The following is a 16223-nucleotide window of genomic DNA, read 5'->3' on the forward strand; positions in this document are numbered from 1 at the left end:
TTTAAAAAAATAAAATAGGAAGGCTTGTGCTTAAATTTAAAAATATAACTGCCCTTTGTCTCTACTGTGGCTCTGAATTATTTTGCAATATCTGCTCTTTACTATAAATCATGATGGGCACACAAAACTCAATCCTCTGAGGGCCCTCAACTCCCAGTGACGTCCCTTGAGTTGAGAACGGTCAGCACATTGCAGGGTCAGGCCTGAAATGATTTCTTAGAAACATTGGGGAGGGAAATCACACCATTTCCTTCTTCCTCCCCCAGAAGTAAGCCAGCTCTTCCCTGACTTTACATGGTAATGTATAACTCATATATATAAAATTACAGCTGGGGCTGGTAGAACTGCCTATTAATAAGGTTGACTGACACTTCCCATTATAAGACTCTGTGCTTTAAATTTTGCCAACATTTGACTGTTTGGCCTATATTTCTCATGCTTAGTGTCAGCCTCAGGGTGATTTCTTTTGCCTTGGAAAATTTTAGCCCAAACTATTTGTTTCCAAGAACGAGGCTAGAGAAAAATAAATTGCTTCATCCATGTTACATACTGGTGAACTTTTCTTTGAAAAGCTCTAGTGCCCCCATGCTGTGGAGCAGGGACTCAAAATTTGGTAGGGGGTGTCCTTTGTGTCCACGATGTGCCTCTTGACACCCTAATGAAAATCTGCTCAAACTTGGGAAAGTTATAGGCCTTTGAAAAATCACAGTTTGCACATGCTCTATAAAGACTTCTCAGATTTTAGCAGCTAAATTCCCCCTAAATTCCATCCACACTGGGCATGCATCAGCCTGGACTGAGCAGGACTTTCCCTGCTGTTGCAGCTCTGGGCTGTGTTGGGTCTGGGCGCCTGAACTGAGAGTATGGAGCCTATGTCTCCTGTGCTCTCAATGACACCCCTCCTGCCCCCCCCCCGGAGCCCAGGTAGCATGGAGGAGGAAGCTGTCGGATTCAAATGCAGAGGGGACAAGAGTTGAACCTCTGGGGAGCAGTGGAGTGGATTGGGACAAGGAGCTTGGCAGGCATTGGGCGTTAGGGGGGATGGGAGACAGGGACTGCAACTGGCAGTCAGGGGCAGAGATGGGTACTGGGAACTGCGTGGAGTGAAGACTGGGCAAGGAGACTGGAACTGAGAACCCTTGGGATGGGGGAACAAGGTGATGGGAGGCCGATCTGATGAGAAGCCAGGTTGTAGGGCTGGCTGGACAAGGACTTGGGAAAAGGACCAAAGGGGCACACTGAAATTAGATAGGGAGGGGGAGATTGGAACTGGAAGCCAGTGCAGCCAAGGGTGGGTGGTTAGGTGGAGAAACTGGAGGCCAGGGGTGGGGAGAGAGGCAAATCAAAGGAGGGGCTGGGAAGGAGGGAAATAGAATGGTTGGGCAGGAAGACTGGGACTGGGATGAGAAACATGAGGAATGTAGACAGGGAGCGGTAAGGTAAAGAGAATGGTACTGGGGCAGGTTGGTGGGGGTGGGACAGAAGAATCTGTGCCCACTAGAGAACACTCCCTTCCAGAGCCTGCAGTGGAACTCAAGATTCCTGAATCAGCAAATATCTGTGACACCTACTGGCAAAGTGTCCCATCCCCCTTTAGTTGTGGTCACATAAAGGAGGCCCACCTATTACTGCTACTATTGGTTACTCCATTATCTAAAGTGGCAGAGGTCTTTGTGGTGGATCTAAAGGTTCCAATCCTGCTGATGACCCATGTGGGTGTCAATGTGATGCCACCTGATGGAACTTCTAATTTTTCAGTTTACTTTTTTAAAACCCTAGGAAATGACACAATAAAAACGATATTAAAAGAACATTATCAAGGTTGCAAAGTCAAGCACTCAAAAGTTAGGAAATGCCGGAATTAAGACAGCCTGGGAAACCTTAATTCAGCCCCCTTGTGCATATGCATTATGACAGTCTTTAATTACATGATCACATAACTATTTTTTCCATAGGCTCATTGCCTCAGTCAGTGCACAAAATGGACCTGCTTTGGGGGTGAATCAGGGTTGTGTAGTTTAGCAGACTGTTGTCCATAGGATTCCTGCTCCATTTAGTGCAGAAGTAGGAAGATGCATGGTGAATGTGGCAGGGAATTACAAGAAGAGGATCTCATGGTTAAGGCAGTTAAATGCTTCCCTGGAGAGTTGGATTCTATCCCTTTCTCTGCCCCAAAAGCCCAGATACACGCAGGGATCTGCTGCAGGCTCTGGAAGGGAGTGTTCTCTAGTGGGCACAGATTTTTCTGTCCCACCCCCACCAACCTGCCCCAGTACCATTCTCTTTACCTTACCGCTCCCTGTCTACATTCCTCATGTTTCTCATCCCAGTCCCAGTCTTCCTGCCCAACCATTCTATTTCCCTCCTTCCCAGCTCCTCCTTTGATTTGCCTCTCTCCCCACCCCGGCCTCCAGTTTCCGCACCTAACCACCCACCCTTAGCTGCACTGACTTCCAGTTCCAATCTCCCCCTCCCTCTCTATCTAAAGGATTTAGGAGTTGCAGTGGAACAGCTTCAACAGGAGAGATTGAGCCCACATCAGAATGTTTCATAGCTCAGTGGTTAGGGTAATCTTCTGAGAGAGAGGGAAATCTCTGTTCAAATCCTTTCTCCCCTATTTGGCAGAGAGGGGGGAACTGAACTTGGGTCTCCCACATACCAGGTGAGTGTGCTAACCACTAGGCTAAAAGTGATAAGGTGGACACTACCACCTTCCCTCCCAAATTTGGTATAGGACTGATCTTGTAGGTAGCCTCTGCTCAGGCCCCACAGATGAGATGGGGGAGGAGCACCTATCTTCCCCCATTTTGTGGATCACTCTGGGACTTAGACAGGAGATAGACATTCAGATGCCTATTGTGGGGCACATGCCCAGAGGCGGAAATGAAGGCACCTGGGGAACTTTTACCCTGAAAACTTAAGTGCCAACTGAGTATAGGTTTTGCGAGAGCCACAGTTTTGTGGTTTGCAGTGGAATTTAGGGGTTTAAGTACCTATGTATCTTTGTGGATCTGAGCCATTGTTCCTATGTGATGCTAGGCAAGTCATTTAAACCAGCCTCTCACAACTGCTCACCCATTCTGTATTCCTCATTTCTGGGTGCCTGGCTTGAGAGTCTGATGTCAGATTTGCAGAAATGTTGGGTGGCATATAACACACAGTAGGTTATAAATAATATATATCTTTGTATGTATAACATTTAGACTGAATGCACCCTGGGGACATGGATTTGTCTCTTCTACGTCTGTACCTAATTACCTGATTTGAAACCTCAGTTAGATATCTAAATGCTAAAAAAAAAATATTTAAAAAATGAATCCATCTTTATTTGTGCCTGCAAAATTCCACCCTCTTATTTGTGTCATAAAAAGCTGGTGCAAAACTGGAAGCCGCTTTGGAAAACTTGTTCTGATTTCCACAATGCTTAGAGTATGCAGTGATTTCCTCTGCTATAGAGCAGGAGCCACAACTGTGGAGTCCCTCTTTGTGCAGATTCATCTTTCAAGGCCCTGTATTATGGTGACCTTTCTTGGCCAATGAGGGGAAATTGGGCTAAGGAATTTTTCTGGGGTCTTTTAAGTAGTAGCAAAAAGTACTAACCAGCCTAATAGGTGTTCCTTATTAAAATAAGTGATATTGTAGTTACTTTGTGACAATTCCTAGGGTTCTCGAGTTGTTTCCCAGAATATGTTAATAGAGATTTCAACTTGTTATTTCAAAAACTGACTAAATAATCAGGCTTTGAAAAAAGCATCGTTTATTCTCTTATTCAAATACACAGTCACCTCTCCGCAATGATAGATGGAAGTAAGCAGGGGCAGCAAGAGAGGAATTTACCCTTAACTGCTAAAAACAGGGTGACCATGTAAGATGTAGCAAACTACTGCAGAATCCTTTTTGAAAATTACTAGTTTTGAGACATGATCCAAATATTTGAACTGCAATCCATTACTTTCCTTTATTTGTATATAAAGAATCTTTCTTCATCTGAAGACAGTCTTGTGGTTAAAGTACTGCACTTGGATTTGAGGCATCTGGGTTAAATTCCCAGGTCTGCCACAGACCTTTTTAAAATCCTCACTTAAGATGTCAAACTGACAACACCAGAAACTGAAATGTTCATTCACAGAACATCTATGACACAGGTAGCAGAAGCTATTTTTCCACCATGTTGCTTCACCAATGTGACTCATTGGCCTGCTAAACCCAGGGTTGTGAGCTCAATCCTTGAGGGGGCCATTTAGGGAACTGGGGTAAAAATCTGTCTGGGAATTGGTCCTGCTTTGAGCAGGGGGTTGGACTAGATGACCTCCTGAGGTCCCTTCCAACCCTAATATTCTGTGATTCTATATGATTCTATGATTCTCTTTGGAAGGACTGCTTCCTAAAGGTTAATTAAAAGATGCTCAGATACCATACTGAGGAGCATGATATTAATACTTACCTAGGTACATTCAATCCTTGGATTTCCTGCTGGGTGTGACAACAAAGCTGCTAATTAGTGCTAATTGCCAGGGGATGTTTTTTGTACATTTTCCATATTTATAACTTGTTGGTATATGTATTGACATTTTATGAGATCCATTCATTTCATATGTAATTAAAGTTGATTATCAAAAGGAATTTAGTTATCTACTGAAGCAATTTCACTAGAAAATGCTTTCACTTAATTATATTTATTAAACTTTAAATCTATATTCTTTATATAAAATATTTTTAAAAGCAAATTAACTATTATTTTGTATTTTTCCAATTGCTTTTCAAGATCAAGTAGCTATCTTAGCAAATTACTCGTTATAAACTTCGGGCCAAACAGCCCCCTTTTGAAGACTGAAGAATAGCTAGTAGTAATGGGCCCTGATGGGACAAAACTACGGAGGTTCTCCTCGCAGAGTTTTCACTAAATTCTTTTGGCTAGGGCATGGGTTTGCCTTTCTCAAAAGGAGGAGGTGGTTGGGCCCCAGACTGTATAGATCTTGGGGGATTCACTAAAGGCACGGGGCTATTCCAACAGAGACTTTGTGCCTGTACATTGTTCCAGAGTCCTTTATCCCCTCTTGTATTGGACCTGTTCTAGCAGGGACTTTCCAGATTGTAGCTGCCCCGGAGCTCTCCATTCTTAGGGAGCAGTGGGTGCCACGGTACCGAGGACCTTTCACTAAAGGTGCTACAGTGTCAGACTGTAATCTATTTGTGGTGATTTCCTGTTGGTTGGCAGAAGAAAACATGCATATAACACAACCTTCCCCATCACTCAGGTGTAGATTCCTGGAGGATGCTCTGTGGATTAGGGATTTGTTATAACTGCTAAATTTTACTAGACTAATGTTTTCAAAATTTCTCATTCTGTTCCACGTTTCAGAATCTATTAGTGAAAGGTTACAATACTGACAGTGCAAAACTACCTGGCACCATCTTACCTTGAAGAAGGTCATTGTTGATCCATCTCTAACAGCCCCATATTCTATCTTGGTTTGCTTTGCCAAATCATCTGCTGAATCGATGGGGGATTCCATTCTCTCAACTGTCAGGAAGGCAGCCAAGTTGGCAGTGTAGGATGAGATTATGATTAAGGTGAAAAACCACCATATTCCTCCTACTATTCTGGTAGAAAGAGCTTTGGGCATCAGCTCTGATCCTGTTATAATATCATCAAAACAATCATATTAAAACATGTTGAAAGAAGTCTTTCTCTGGCAGTAGATTATTTTTAGGAGCATAATACATTTATGAACCACAGAATAATAAAAGAAATCTACACAGTAATCTCACATATGTACAGCTAACATTTATAATGGTAACATACTTTGAAGGGGATGTATGCCATGATACCTAACAAACACGATTATCCATGGGTCTGAACACCAATTTGTCTTTGAGATAATGTCACCTTTGGAGTTAACCTTTTAGACTCCTAGCAAGCTATACTAGCCATTTATCTGTATCTTAACTGCTTGTTACAAGTACTGTAATGAGTCTTTAAGCCTTAAACCTTCAGAAGAACAATACAGTAGAACCTCAGAGTTTCAAACATCTCGGGAATGGAGGTTATTTGTAACTCTGAAATATTTGTAACTCTGAACAAAACGTTATGGTTGGTCTTTCAAAAGTTTACAACTGAGCATTGACTTAATACAGCTTTGAAACTTCACTATGCAGAAGAAAAATGCTGCTCTCCCTTTATTTTATTAGTAGTTTACATTTAACACAGTACTGTACTGTATGCTTTTCTTTTTTTTTTTTTTGGTATTTGCTGTTGCCTGATTGTGTACTTCCGGTTCCAAATGAGATGTGTGGTTGACTGGTCAGTTTGTAACTCTGAGGTTCTACTGTATCCCATTCACCACTTAGAGGAAGTGCTTAAAAAGATGGCTTTACCCTGTGTCTCTTATCTACACATCCAGGTATGTATGGTCCTGCAGCCCTCACTCAGGCAAACAGTATCATTGCAGTCAGTAGTGTTCCAGTAAAGTCAGTGGGACTTACTCACATGCATAAGGGCTGCAGGGGTCAAGACCTAAAATATGTCGTCTTATAAGCCTATACTTTTTGTTTTAAAGGTAAGAAAGTTAAAGCAACTATACAGTCCCTTCTGGATCTCTACTCAGTGTTTTTCAACCACTGTTCCGCGGCACACTAGTGTGCCGCGAGATGTTGCCTGGTGTGCCGTGGGAAAAAAATATTAAACCATGCTTGAATGTCGGAACTGGTTACTAAAATTTTTGAATCCCACCACTGATGTTAAGGACTATAAATAGCTCAGAATATCAGCTTTGTGTTCAGCCAAACAGGCCCAGGTTGCGCACTGAATAAAGTATTTTATAATTTTTCATATTTCTGTTTACTTACTATTTCATAATAAAGTAATTATAAAATACTTTCTTTGTGTTTATTTGATTCCTATTCAAGAGAATTACTTTATATATAGTCAATATAGGCACAGAGTTAAATTTTTTAACATTTTCTAATGGTGGTGTGCCTCGTGATTTTTTTCATGAAACAAGTGTGCCTTTGCCCAAAAAAAGGTTGAAAAACACTGCTCTACATGATGGTGCAATGTTACGAATAATAAATTAATCCCAGTTTAAAGGACAGAATGATGACTGAAATGGTATTAGCATATCCGACTGCACATCTCACATTGTGAGACTAGGACAATAAATGGATAATTTGTATGATTCATTTTACTTTTTAAGGGCATATAATTGACTCAGGAGGGTTAATTTGATCCCAGCTGTGAAGCAAAGTACTCCTAAACATTACGAGCCAAATACTGCCCTGACTGACACAGTATGCAACCTTGCTGACTTCAGTGGATTGCCTCGGGTTTAAGGCCCAGATTCAGACACGCACTTGATTGTGTGCTTATAGTCAACTGACTTCAGTTTAACTTCAGAGTTAAGCACAGTGCATAAGTGTTTTGTTGCATAAGGATGGACTTAAGCAAATGCTTAAGTGCTGGCTGAACTGTGGTCTGAGTGTGTACAGAATTTGATTTAATTAATATTCTTTATTGTTAGAGAAAGGTCCCTGTTGTTGAAGTGTTATGTCTTCTGAGCTACTTAATGATTAGGAACTTCAGACATTTCACAGAAGGTATTTAAGGCCTTGGAAGATTTTAACATAAAAACTCTATACAATTTGAGCAAAAGTTGAAAGGGTAATAATCTTCCAAACCACAGGCAAACAGATTTAATTTAGCTTTTTATAAATATATGTACATCTCTCTTAAAGGTCAGAGCTAAGCATAGCCGAGGGCTCTGAGTACATTGATGTAGCTACCAAATTATGAGAGGTAACAGCAAAGCAGACTTCCTGCCGTGTGTAGCCTTTGTGTTGTACTGATTTTAAACTAGGCCAACAGTCTAAAAGTAGAGGTTCCTATTTAATTTAGGGAATCTTAATGTATCATTTCAAGAGCTGCAGATTCATCCAGATTTATGTTTGTTAACTGTGCTTTTCTTGGTGCTTTATCAGACTAGATTTTTTTTAATGTAGTGAAACATGATTTTTTACTCCTAAGGATGTATTTATTTCTAAACTGTAGTTGATCTAGCAAACGTAAGAGCAGGCTGCTATGTATGCTGATTCAGATCTTCATGAAGATGTCATTTTCTAAAAGCCTAGATAGTTATAGGAATATAAAAGATGTAGTTAGACACTGGTACAATACCTAGTTTTAATGTATAGTGATAGTAATAGCCAACTAAACTTCAGAGACCTTAGCAGCTTGCCATAAAAGCTGGTAGTGCAGCCTTATAGTTAGAGGTACACGATAATAGATGGAGGTGGAGAAACTCTTGGTTCCTGTAGCTTTTTGGCAAAATTATAATACTCCAGTGGCAAATTAGTTGTATAAATGAAACAGAAAATCTTTAATCTAATTAAACTAAGGACAGTACATTTTAACCTGCCACTGAGTGTTATAAGCAAGGGGATTGATCTTGTAAGATGCTGAGCACCCTCCACTCTCACAAAAGTCAATAGGAGTTGAGTGGGGTTCAGCATATTGCAGGATCAGGCCCATGATTTTTTCAGTATTCACCATCTCTTGGAACCCACTTCAGCAAAGGGCGTAAGCACATGCTTTAGTTTCATTGACGTAATCTTGTGAGACTTAAGCTCTACCTTTAAAGGTAAGAATGTGCTTACGCACTTTGTTGAATTCGGGACTTAGCAGGTCACTTGAGTTTTTAAAAGTAATAGTTTCTCATACATTTTTTAAAAATTTATCTGCTGACTATAATTAGAAGTATGCCATGTCTGGATACCTTCAAAGACCAGAGGAAATATCTGGGTTGAGAACTTCAAGGGAATGGGGAAATAACATCTAAGTAAAATGTTACTAGTAAGATTCAGGGTCAGAGACAATACTTGCTGAAGTCTCTCTAGTGCTTTTTTATGGCAGACATGACAGCCAATCCTGATCCAGACTTTGCTCACGCTCTGTAGAAAAGAGAAAGTCTGATCATCACATTTTAAAATTTAATAAACAAGTGGCTTCCAATCAAGCACAACAAGCGGCTTCTGTTAACAAGAAAGAGCATAACAATAGATGCAGAGGTTAGCAACCATTCATCTCTTGTTCAAACTCTACATGTTACTGATGGTGCACTTACAGTCACACGTACCACAAGTTTGTACATGGAAACATTTGCTTCACCTTACAAATGTTTTTGTAAAGCTTCTTGAAAGACAAGCAGAGTCTGGTTGGGGCTGACTGTCATGTACCCAAGGTAGTGGTAACTAGTAGACACTGCATCCCACAGTTTGCAGTGGATGATGGTAAACTCCAAAAAGGCAGGACATTAAAAACACAAAATCTTGGGGGCACTCTCACACACAAGGCAGTCACAATTATATACACACACCTGCCTGATACTGTAAAACCTTAGTCTGTACTTTACAGATACATTGGAAAAAACAAAAACACCTTATCTCCAATCTTCTTCAAAATAATTTTGGTGAGGATATGTGTGTCCTATGAATATACCAATAAAACTGTGTGCATGCATTATCCTAGTTACAGTGTGAAATTTCTTCACTATCCTGTCTAAGAAAAATTCCTTTATTATTATTATTATTATTATTATTTTACAAAATCCAAATTGGTATTCATGCCTATGAAAAGAATAAATTGTACCTGAATGAATGTAGGTATTCCTTCCTTTCTTAAATATTTGGGAATTTAATACCAATATATTGCTGCGACTTCCTCTATGTGTTGCCTTTTTTTTTTTTTTTTTGGCCAAAAAATGTTTTCAGAGATGTTGAATGGAGCCCCGTATTGATACAATATAGCCCTTTAATGGGAAGCCTCAGTATACACACGCCATAAGCATAAGTGTTTACTACATGTATCTGCGTGACTTCCCATATCGAGTGCACTTCGCTGCCCTTCATTGACATGCGAGTATCTCTGTGCAGTTTCCAAAATTCAGCAGCAGCTGGCACTTGACTTGGTTAAATTCTAAGGTTGGATGCATTTACAAGAGGATGGGACTCAAACCTGCAGAAAAGCCAATAAAAATAGGTTTTGTTTTGGTTTTAAATAAAAGTTTGACAATTGCCAACAAAACTTAACAATCTTTGTGAAGAAATACCTTTTGACTGGCTGTTACTGTATGTGTTCCAGAATTGCTATGGCTATTACTGTCTATATTGGGATGAAGCCTACGTGAATAGAGATTTTTCCTGTTTTCAGTGTAGGAATTTTAGATTTATCATCAATAAAAATACCTTTGTAGTCATCCGGCTATTATTTTCTGTTTTGTCCACAGAAGCTCCCATATAGGACAGCTGACTTTATACTTTCTTGTATGTTTTCCCTTCTCATTTCTGCGGTTACCATATTTTGTATTTAAGCAAGTGTTAGTTTCATTTCCCTTCCCTCCCTATCCCCACTTCACTGTGTAATCTGCTTTTTTAATTTCTGAGATCAGGTTTTACAATATATGTGGTAGCTACAGATGGTGGAGTTTACCAGCACAGAAGCCCGTGAGCAGACTGTGGGATGTGTGCAATAATGATGTGTGACCGGTGTACCTTGCTGCATGAGAGCTCCAACTCCAAACCAGAAACTATTTAGTAAAGTAAAATTGTTTTCCACCACATCTGAGTCAGGGTTGCACGGGTGGGGGTTATACCACTCATAGGGTGTAAACCTGTGGTAGTTAACAGAAACAGTCTGTAAACATCAGATAAAATACACACTGAGCCAGCAAACCTGCTAAAGAATGCAGAAAATGAAAAGATTAATGAAGAAAATAACCAAAACTAAAGCATAGATAGGTGTCCCGCTACCGTATGCAAGCTACAGAGCAGCACTGCAGTGCAGGGAGTGGCTTTCAGAGCTCCAGTTTTAGCATAAGCCCTACTTCATTAATCCTAATGCTCTTTGACTGTAATCCTCAAATATAAGACTACTGTTTCTTTCAAAGTTCCCAGTCATTCCCCTAGCCACGCGATTGATGACCTGCAGAGAGGGGGATGCACTGATTCCATGTAGCTGCTCCCTGGCGAAGCATGAAAGAAAAATGGCACTCTAAAAGCAGTGCCTTTGGAGTACTCTCTATATAAAGAACTGGCATTGGGCATGACAAAAAAACTATATTACAAGACCCGTTGGTGTTAAGATATTAATTTTTGTGGCACTTTCTCCAATAGTGAGGTTACAGCACTTTAATAATAATAAGTTGTTGCTACTTTGCGGGAGTAATTTCAGTGCTTAAAAACCATAGGGGTATATTTTCAGTGTCATGTATAGAGAATTAGGCAGCCAGTTTCCCCTTAATGAGTGGAAGAATAGTGCTTAATTCCCAGTGCACCTTGCTGAAAATGCAAAATCTATACCCTATTATGGTCTGCAAAATAGTTGGCAAAGTTACTTTAAAGATTGTTCCTCCCCATGGTACTGTGCCTGCTGCTTTTCAGCTCTGCAGGGCACATTAGGTACATTCCTGCTGAAGTTTATGAATATAGCTTTAATTGACAATGCCATGCTAATACATTTTAATTACTGTTTCAGCAATATAATTAAGCTTTGAATTTATGCACTCTTGCAACCAGAGTGCTACGCTAAGCGGAAGTAATGAACGCTGATAGTAATGAACATACTAATTGAAACAGTAGGTAGCTTAAGATGCCATTAACTAAACAATATCATCATCACTAGTACAATAGTTGTTAAACATAATTGCAAGAGGCAATATAAAGATTAAAGACAAAAAAATTCTACATACGCCATTTAAAAAAAACAAAAACAAAACCAAGCCATTACATTCCAGCAAGTTTTTCACTGTGCTAATAGGGTGAAAACCACCTTTCTACAATCAATGAAATTGTTCTTAACTAGATTTGTTCACAAAGGGTGAAATTCATCCCTGTGAGCCACGGCCTATGTACCAGCTAACTTGCACATAAGCCATCAAAGTGCAAAGGCCTTCTGCTGGGCATTCACACACACTGAATTACAATGTTGACATGTTACAAGCAGGGCCGGCGCTTCCATTCAGGTGACCTAGGCGGTTGCCTAGGGCGCCAGGATTTGGGGGGGCGGCATTTTGCTGCCCTTGGCGGCAATTCGGCGGCGGGGGGTCCTTCACTCGCTCCGGGACCCGCCGCCGAAGTGCCCCGAAGACCGGGAGCGCGGAAGGACCCCCCCGCCGCAGAATTGCCGCCAACGACCGGGAGCACGGAAAGACCACCACCTAGGGCGCCAAAAACCCTGGCGCCACTCCTGGTTACAAGGAGTGTAAAACAGTAATTGTGCATGATCTTTTGCTGGGAGTCTTGCCCTGCAAATTGAGCAGGGCTGGGCTCTTACATTTTTTTAAGTAATAAACATATTCTGTAGCTTAGACAAAAATGTATCTATAACAGAAGGAACAAAATGGCAACTGCTAGAAAATAGTAATAAAATTCAGTCGGCAGAACTACTTCTGCCGGACTAGAAAGGCTTTATTTTATTATATGACCTTTTGATTATTCAAAGAGCAAAAGTCTACAGCTGCTATTTTTAAAAAGTTTGTGCTAGTATATCAGTGACTCATTCTCTATTAGAATTAAATATCAGATTTTCTTGTTATGCACCTTATTCTGTGCAATGCACTGTATGAAATGTTGATGCAATGAACAGAGGAGGGGCAGGTCAATGATTCTATTCCAGGACTTGGCTAACCTAGGAAATTTCTGTTAATATTTCCACTGTTGTTTCTCCTGATTCATTTCCATCAGTGGGAGCAGTAGTGTAGACAAGATGTTGTAGGTTGCTGGCAGTTAAGCGTTACCTCACGTAGGGTTTTTCTGAGCAAAGTTTGATGACTTTGTGCCTATATCATTGATAGACACCTATGCTAGCACTTCCACCACTGATATCACCAGTGGAGATGAAACAAAGGTGGCAACAGAGAGAAATTTTAGCAGAACATTATTAGTGTAGTCACAGCTAATGTTGTGAAGAAAAAGAAAGAAACTGTAAAAATCAGTAACTTTACAAATAGTGATAAGGCATAGCTATTTGTTTAATTATTATGGCACTTTATACAAAATTTAAATAACAATGGTAATGCTACATACGACCTCAGGAGAACTACGATATGAGTCATGCCACTGAAAAAAAAATCTTTAGAAGTACAACAGACATGTCCATAAATATTATCCCTGAATATTTCTCTCAATGAGAGTGCAACAATAAACAATGACGTTTATTTGTTATAGCACTGCTAGAATAGTGGAGATTTGTGTGCAAGGGTCTTCCTGAACTCTGCCTCCAGTATCTCACCAAAAGGTTCTTGAGAATTGACCTGTCCAATCCCTGGTGAAAGAAGCAAATCTTTAGCAGATGAAAAACGGATTTGGAGGTGTGAATGGACTATTCTGGCTTTTCCTAGATGTGTAGTCAGAGTCCTAGCCTGGTGAAGCAAGTTTAAATGTCAGGTGTATACTAAACACCTTCAGCATAACTATTTGCCAACTAATTTAGCACTGCTTCTAGATACCAGTTCAGCAAAGCACTCAAGCAGGCTTTTAAGTTCCATTGACATGAATAGAACTTTATTAAGTCATTTGCTGAATTGGGCCCTTAGTCTCCTGTTTTCCTAAATAAGTAATCAGCAAGAATAATAAAGCTTGATATTTCTAAGGATTTTTTTAAAAATTAGAAAATGGGAATTATCATTGTTCCAGGGGCAAAGGACTGGTTTTAGCTAAAGGGAGCAACGGTTAGCAGTTGAGACAGTGAAACACAAGGGATGATGATTCAGTAATATTTTCCTCTTTTTTGTTTGTGTTCATTTGAGCATGCATTTGGGTATAGCCCATTGGGTGGCTTTCTTGATTACTTGCCGTATCCGGTGCATTCTTTCATATACTTAAAGCTTTGTCTGTTTTCTGAGTTTGACATGGTTTTCCTAGAGAATTTACAGGGCTGAGGGCAAACTGGGGCTTGTTTGTTTGTTTGTTTTCCTTCTCCCTGTTCCTTGGTGGAGAAGGCTGTGGGATGTTTTTAGTCTTGGCGCACAACAACAGAACGAAGTTAATCTGTCACTGATGGGCAGATTTAATATCAGCCATGAATGAGACGATGATTTGTGTGCAGTTAGAATTATTATTCATGGTACAGTGAGCTACTGCAAGAGCTTGTGGGAAATCATGACTAATTGTACACAGTCTTGTGGCTGATATGAGATTAGCCGTCAGTGATGGATGAACTCTTTCTGTCACCCAGGACCTACACTAATGAGTTGTCCCATGATCCTCTAAGCAGTTTAAAACAAAACAACAATAAAAGCTACAAATTGCCCCCCATCACTGTAGTCTGCCTTGGGCACTGGTGCTGAAACCAGCAAGCAGACAAAGTTTCACGTATATGAAAGAGTGCGTTTACCAGTGCATCCACTTGAAAAGAAAGCTGTTCTGTGGGCCATAAAGAAATACACAACCACGTCAAACTGACCTCTGTGGGACTGCTCTTGTAAATAAGGGAGCTCGCCAATTAAAAGAAATCATAATTTGGGGTGCGGGGAACTCATGACAAGAACTATGTAACTCGTCTCAGAGCTGTATAGGAAATCAGACAGTGTGTATGCATATTATCAGAATGACTAACATGGGGCTATTATAATGATGCTGTTTTATTACATTTGCTCTTTCACTGTAGTCTCTGGAATCAAAAGATACAATTTTAATTGAGTCAAATTAGTTTGAGCATTTACAAGAGTTTTGTATTACATGTTTACATTGTATCTTTACTCTGATATGAGGAATATTTAGAATTTCAACAATACAGCATTACAGCTTTATATATTATCTTATAGCTACCTGTATTATAAAAATGTTAGACCATGAAGAGTTACATTATTTGAAACTTGTTTTCTTGGAGTATCTACTCTGATGCTCTTTTTCCTTCATTAGTGTGAATTATGTCATTGTTTTATATTCAAAGCAATACATGATAGAATTGGGGGGAAAGCTTTACAAGGTGTCAGAAGAAAAAATATAATTGTTGGTAATGGAAAAACCAATAACCCAGACAAATATTTTTATGTATATTCCTAGGAAGGAGGAGGAAGGGTTGGAAAATGTTCAATAAATAGTGATGAAAATTATAATTCCAAATAGTGGAAGAAGTAAAAATAAATGACTTTTTACAGAGAGTCTTAGTATGGATATCAAATGCCATCAGAAAAAAAAATTAATATGTTTCAAATATGGCATCCAAGGGATGTTGAATTAATATTTTATATATAAAATATTGAAATTCCTTAGGAAGGGATATCTTGGAAAGTTTCATATGCAATGTAGATGTCTGATCCCACAAACCTTTATTCAAATGACTAACCCTTATTCATACTAGTAGAGGCATTGAATAAGGTGTGACTACTTATATATGAACTATTCATGTAAGAAAGGTTTCAGAGTAGCAGCCGTGTTAGTCTGTATCCGCAAAAAGAACAGGAGTACTTGTGGCACCTTAGAGACTAACAAATTTATTAGAGCATAAGCTTTCGTGGGCTACAGCCCACTTCTTCGGATGCATATAGAATGGAACATATATTGAGGAGATATATATATACACACATACAGAGAGCATGAACAGGTGGGAGTTGTCTTACCAACTCTGAGAGGCCAATTAAGTAAGAGAAAAAAACTTTTGAAGTGATAATCAAGATAGCTCAGTACAGACAGTTTGATAAGAAGTGTGAGAATACTTACAAGGGGAGATAGATTCAATGTTTGTAATGGCTCAGCCATTCCCAGTCCTTTTTCAATCCTGAGTTGATTGTATCTAGTTTGCATATCAATTCCAGCTCAGCAGTCTCTCATTGGAGTCTGTTTTTGAAGTTTGTCTGTTGTAAGATAGCCACCCGCAGGTCTGTCATTGAATGGCCAGACAGGTTAAAGTGTTCTCCCACTGGTTTTTGAGTATTATGATTCCTGATGTCAGTTTTGTGTCCATTAATTCTTTTGCGTAGAGACTGTCCGGTTTGGCCAATGTACATGGCAGAGGGGCATTGCTGGCACATGATGGCATATATCACATTGGTAGATGTGCCGCTGACTGCTATGGGTACCCGCATGGCCCCACAGTATGCCAACATTTTTATGGCTGACTTAGAACAACGCTTCCTTAGCTCTCGTCCCCTAACGCCCCTACTCTACTTGCGCTACATTGATGACATCTTCATCATTTGGACCCATGGAAAAGAAGCCCTTGAGGAATT

General features: G+C 39.9%; 1 protein-coding gene across 1 annotated transcript in view; it reads right to left on the bottom strand.

Annotated features, from left to right (window-relative positions):
- The window catches only part of GRIK1 (glutamate ionotropic receptor kainate type subunit 1), a 228129-nt gene that overhangs the window by 26365 nt on the left and 185541 nt on the right, over positions 1-16223 (bottom strand). The window contains exons 12-13 of the mRNA XM_065423354.1: positions 10546-10664; positions 5421-5638 (exon numbers count right to left, since the gene is read on the bottom strand). Coding sequence (XP_065279426.1) covers positions 5421-5638; positions 10546-10664 — 337 coding nt within the window. The remainder of the gene's footprint in view (positions 1-5420; positions 5639-10545; positions 10665-16223) is intronic.

The sequence above is a fragment of the Emys orbicularis genome, chromosome 1, assembly GCF_028017835.1.
Source record: "Emys orbicularis isolate rEmyOrb1 chromosome 1, rEmyOrb1.hap1, whole genome shotgun sequence".
In the NCBI taxonomy this organism is placed as follows: Eukaryota; Metazoa; Chordata; order Testudines; family Emydidae; genus Emys; species Emys orbicularis.